This window comes from Lactuca saligna, chromosome 1 (genome assembly GCF_052625555.1).
Source record: "Lactuca saligna cultivar CGN05327 chromosome 1, ASM5262555v1, whole genome shotgun sequence".
NCBI classification, from domain to species: domain Eukaryota; kingdom Viridiplantae; phylum Streptophyta; class Magnoliopsida; order Asterales; family Asteraceae; genus Lactuca; species Lactuca saligna.
Genome location: NC_136417.1, coordinates 48,144,719 through 48,149,523, shown reverse-complemented (window position 1 = coordinate 48,149,523; position 4,805 = coordinate 48,144,719). Strand labels below are relative to the sequence as shown.

At 33.3% G+C, this 4,805-nt stretch overlaps 1 protein-coding gene across 1 annotated transcript; it reads left to right on the top strand.

The window, feature by feature from the left end:
- Nucleotides 1-2,832: 2,832 nt before the first annotated feature.
- On the top strand, nt 2,833-3,402 carry LOC145006004 (uncharacterized). The gene has a single exon (XM_078965105.1). It carries the CDS (start codon nt 2,833-2,835, stop codon nt 3,400-3,402), a length of 570 nt encoding a protein of 189 aa, XP_078821231.1.
- The last annotated feature ends 1,403 nt before the right edge of the window (nt 3,403-4,805 follow it).

The window sequence follows — 4,805 nt, the reverse complement described above, 5'->3', positions numbered from 1 at the left end:
GCACAAAAGATATTATCCATAGATAAAAGTTTTCCCCAAAATACAATTAAAATATGAATATATGGGGTCTTATATGTCACAATATGAGTTTGGGTGAAAAACCCATGTTAAAATCACGAAAAACGGGCTTAAAACGTGAAAGTAGTTGAAAAACCAGGTTTGAGAGGCGAACCTGCGAGGGTTCGGTCCCTGAGAACCGAGGGAAGGCTGGGTCCGAAAGTTATCGCAGGCGAACTCATCTTTAGGGGACCGAAAGCGAAGGCAGGAAAGAGTGTTTTCGTCTTGGTGGTTCGGTTCCTAGCGCTGGTTTCGGTTTTAAGAGTTTCGTTTCCTTAGGCTTCGTTCTTAGAGGCTTCATCCCTTTTAAGCTGTTTTCCTATAAATCTTTCCGTTTCGAGCGATTTTTGACCAAGTTAAGGGTCGGGATGCCCCGAGTGATTATAAAAAGTTGAGAGAGGTTGTGAGAGAGATTTGGGAGAGATTTAAGGGAGGGAGAGAGAGATTGAGAGAGACTTTGTTCGTGACCTTTGTGAGTGTTTAGCTTCGAAATGCAAGGATTTGTAAACCCCATTAAGCCTCGTTATGAGTGTACTTGAGACACCCAACGTATGCTAGATGTAAGGACTAGTTTTGCAGTAAATTAATACTTGAGTCAAGAATGGAAATACCTTATTTGGCTGGGGGTTACACTAAATGACCTCTGCACAAATCAAAAGCTTTGAAACCGTCTTTTCGTAATTAAACAATCTTACGTTTTTTAACCAGTAACAAGTTGGCCTTTAAATAACTTTTGCACAAATCAAAAGCTTTGAAACTGCCTATGTAAGCAATCTTACATTCTTTTAACCATGGAGATGTTTGAACCATTCTACACGATTTACCAAATAATCCCAAAGTTTGTTTGTGAGTAGGAACCGAAAACTTTTATTTTAAAACAAAAAACTTTTAATCAATATTAAACTATATCAAAAAGTGTTTAAAATCTTTCAGTTTTTATTTAATTTTTACAATTTTAAAAATTTACATATACTTTTTCAAAATACTCAACACAAATAATAAATGATTCATCTATTTTTGTCAAACATACTCATAATATGATTAGTCTAATGTAATGTTTAAAAACATAAACACTTATTCTATAGAACCATTTTAAGCGTATTTGATAAAGATAGCTTTTATTTATGATTTTTTTTTTGCTAAAATAGTTATTAGCTTTTAAATGTATAAACTTAATTAAAAAAGTTGTTTTGGATTCCAAGATATTTGTTTAAAATAAAAGCTAAAATCTTTTTTAGAGTAAATTACATGGAAGGTACCTATAGTTTGAAGTAATTTGCACGTTTAGTCTCTAACTTGATTTTTTTAACTCGGAACGTCCATATTTTATGCTTTTGTTGCATCAATGGTCTTACCCTTATAATTTTATTTTCAGATTTATTATTAGTATTTTTTTTTTTGAGAAAAACTATTTATTAAAAAATCCATGTGGGTCCCACCACCAAAAACCCACTCTCTTACTTCCCTTTTCTCTGGCATTTTCTCCATCTTGACCGCCGACACCTAAACTTCCCTTTCCTAAAACTCCAATCAGACTGGCGTTCACCATCCTCTCTACTCCCAATGTCGTCGGGGTAGAAAAAGGAGATGGTGATGGACGAGCATGTGTTGGTCGGAGATGCAGAAGAGGGGATGGGGAGGGGATCATGGGTGTGATAATATGTTTGTACATTTTCTTTTACTAATTGTATTTTAATTAATTATTATTATAATTATTTTATTGTTAAAATAGTTAATAAATTAAAAGATAACTAACAAATTAATTAAAAAATAAATTGTTAGGGGTAAAATAGTTTTTTTACGTATGACAGATACCAATTGCATAACAAAAATATATAATATGGACTCTCCGAGTTAAAAAATCAAATTAGAGATTATGCGCACAAATTACCCTAAACCACTGGAACCATCCGTGTAATTTACCTTTTTTTTTTTTTTTTTAAATAATAAATTTTTTTTTTTCTTCGGTGCCAAACATACTACTTCATAAAGGTCTAGGGCCACAATAAATGGTAAATAATCCAATATATTGTACTTCCATTTAATTATCAGATTGATCACTGGACATTTAAGTATCTTAAAGAGTTCACCTTCTTAAACATCGTTTTGTGAATGATAGCGTGTTCAACATCCTTATGTCGGGACATTTGGGGCGGCTCGTGGATCACATCCAACTTTAATTTGGTATATATCATCGTTATAATTGATGATATGAAATTCTCTGTTTTAATATCATAAAATTTAAATACCGCTTTAAATATATATATATATATATATATATATATATATATATATATATATATATATATATATATATATATATATATATATATATATATATATATATATATATATATATATATATATTTCTCTTTTCAATCTAAATCTAACAAGTATTTTACACAGAAAAAAAAAAAATCCATCATACTAAAAAACTTATATTTATGATCATTATCTAGTCGAACATGACATCATAGATTTCCAAAATGAACATGATGATATTAGAGCTATCTAAAAATGGCTACATTTATAAATAATTATAGTTTGTTATAATTTTGTTGTACGGAATTTCTAGATATTTTTACTCCTTAGTCCTTATAAAAGAAAACGTTTAATATATATCTTGTAACCCATGTTGTCTCCTGCAACTTCCGCCAACGGAGTTCAAATTTCTAACAGAAGACGAACACAGCAGCCGGTAACCACCCGGTAACCGGTTTCCTCCTCACTACAAAAGATTTCCTGCTTTTGTTTTACTCCATTAACTCTCACAAAATGAGTGTCGGTAAGCTCGTCACTGTTCTAACCGTCATCTTCGTCATCTCCATCGTCGTTCTCGCCGCCGAACTCCTCTTCGTCCTCTGGCGCCGCCGTTCCTTCCGTCGCCAAACCTCCCCACCTCCTGTCTCAGGTAACAACCAACGCCCTGATCACCTCCCCACCTCCCACTCCGATTCCTCCACCAAGGAGCTACTCTATTTCTTCTGCTTAAAATCCCAGACACGGGTGGAGCCATCGGAAACTCCGACGCTAACTAGGTCGTCGCCGGAGGACCCTGTGATCGACGTTTTTAAGCTATTGGAAGAAAACGGACCCTCGAGGGTTCTTTGTACGATTAAAGAAGACGAGAGGGAAGACGTCGAGTCAACGTCCATATCCCGTGTTGAGTCCGTCGAGATAACGGTGGCGGAGAGAGTGTCTTTGCAAACGTGTCTTGAGTCTGAAGCGGCGGAAGAGATCGGTTTGAACATTGCTGACATAAAGACGGCGATCTCGTCGCCGTGTGATTCGCCGATGTTTTTTACTCCGGTGGGATCTCCGCCACGAGATGGTATGTGTTTGTAGTTTATTTTTCCGGCAACCGGAAACAAGGGTGATTATGTCGGGTAAACGCATGTGTGTAAAGTGTAAACGATAGTCTAGTTTTGTACTATTGGCTTCTTGATAAGTACGTTTGATGTTGACTCTTTGATGTCCGATCTTATAAGCATACTGTATTGGATATATATAACCCATTAAGTTCGTTATATATCAATATCATATGGTTGAACTTGATTAAATTGTTAACATTTAACAAATTTTAGACGTTTTCATATGATATGTTTCATCTTTAAAATTTTGTTTCAAACTATATTATATATCAAATTATATATTCTAGTCTTTTAAGAATGAAAAAACATATTAAAAATGTAAGACCAAGGGAAACATCAATCATTCATGCTCATTGGTCGAGCACGAAAGCTTGCATTCAATTTTGAGTACATACCGTACACATGGGTAGATGGAACTTAATGTTTGTGGGGGAACTTATATTATGTAATTGGTTCGTTAAGTCTACCATAAGGCCGCCCGGTATATCCGGAACGAAGGCATCCATGGTCTAGCTGGCTACGAACCACGTTTGTACACACCATCCTATTGCCTCGTGGTGGCTCGTGATCGTGGCGGTTTGTGTTGGGGACGATGGAGGCAGACGACCAATCAGGTCTCTTCTCCTCTCTACTTCTTCTCTCTTCCTATCTTCTTCTTTCTTGCAGACCACGAGGAAGTGACCATCCCGTTAGGTTGAGGAATAGTTGTAGTGGTGACGTGGAGGTGGAAGACGGTGGTGGTCGTGAAGACCATAACATATGATCTAATAAATGAAAATATTTTTGTCACCTGTCATTTTCTCAAAATTTTTGTCATATGTCATTATGTGATATTTTTGAATTACTAAAATTTCAGATGTTATTATATGGTATTTTTTTAAAAAAAAATTAATCAACTATATTAGTTAACACCTCTATTATTATATATGTAAAATATTTGTTATATTAAATGTGTAGATAAACATTATAAAATATTTATTATTTAAGGTAAATATTTTTTTTTTCATAAAATGAATATAATAATAAATAATTTATTTTTCCTACCACTAAAACATTTATTATGATTCTTTTGTTACATAAATTAAAATAATGAAATATTATAAAACAATATTGTCAAATTGAGATATAATAAAATATATTTTGTTAAACTTTAAGATGAAATAGATTTAAAAATATGTAATGTATACATTTTGATATAAAACTTTTATTTTTAATAAACCCGTGTAACACACGGATTTCACATCTAGTCAAAATTATACTAAACATAAATTCTACTAAAAATAATCTTTCAAATATCTAAATAGATTGATATGCACCTTTAGGTAATACATGTAACTATAACATAAATTCTATAGAGTTTAATAGGTTTTAACATCA

What these genes read in the sequence shown, in the direction of transcription:
- LOC145006004 (XM_078965105.1), top strand. Translation starts at nt 2,833, where the DNA reads ATGAGTGTCGGTAAGCTCGTCACTGTTCTAACCGTCATCTTCGTCATC.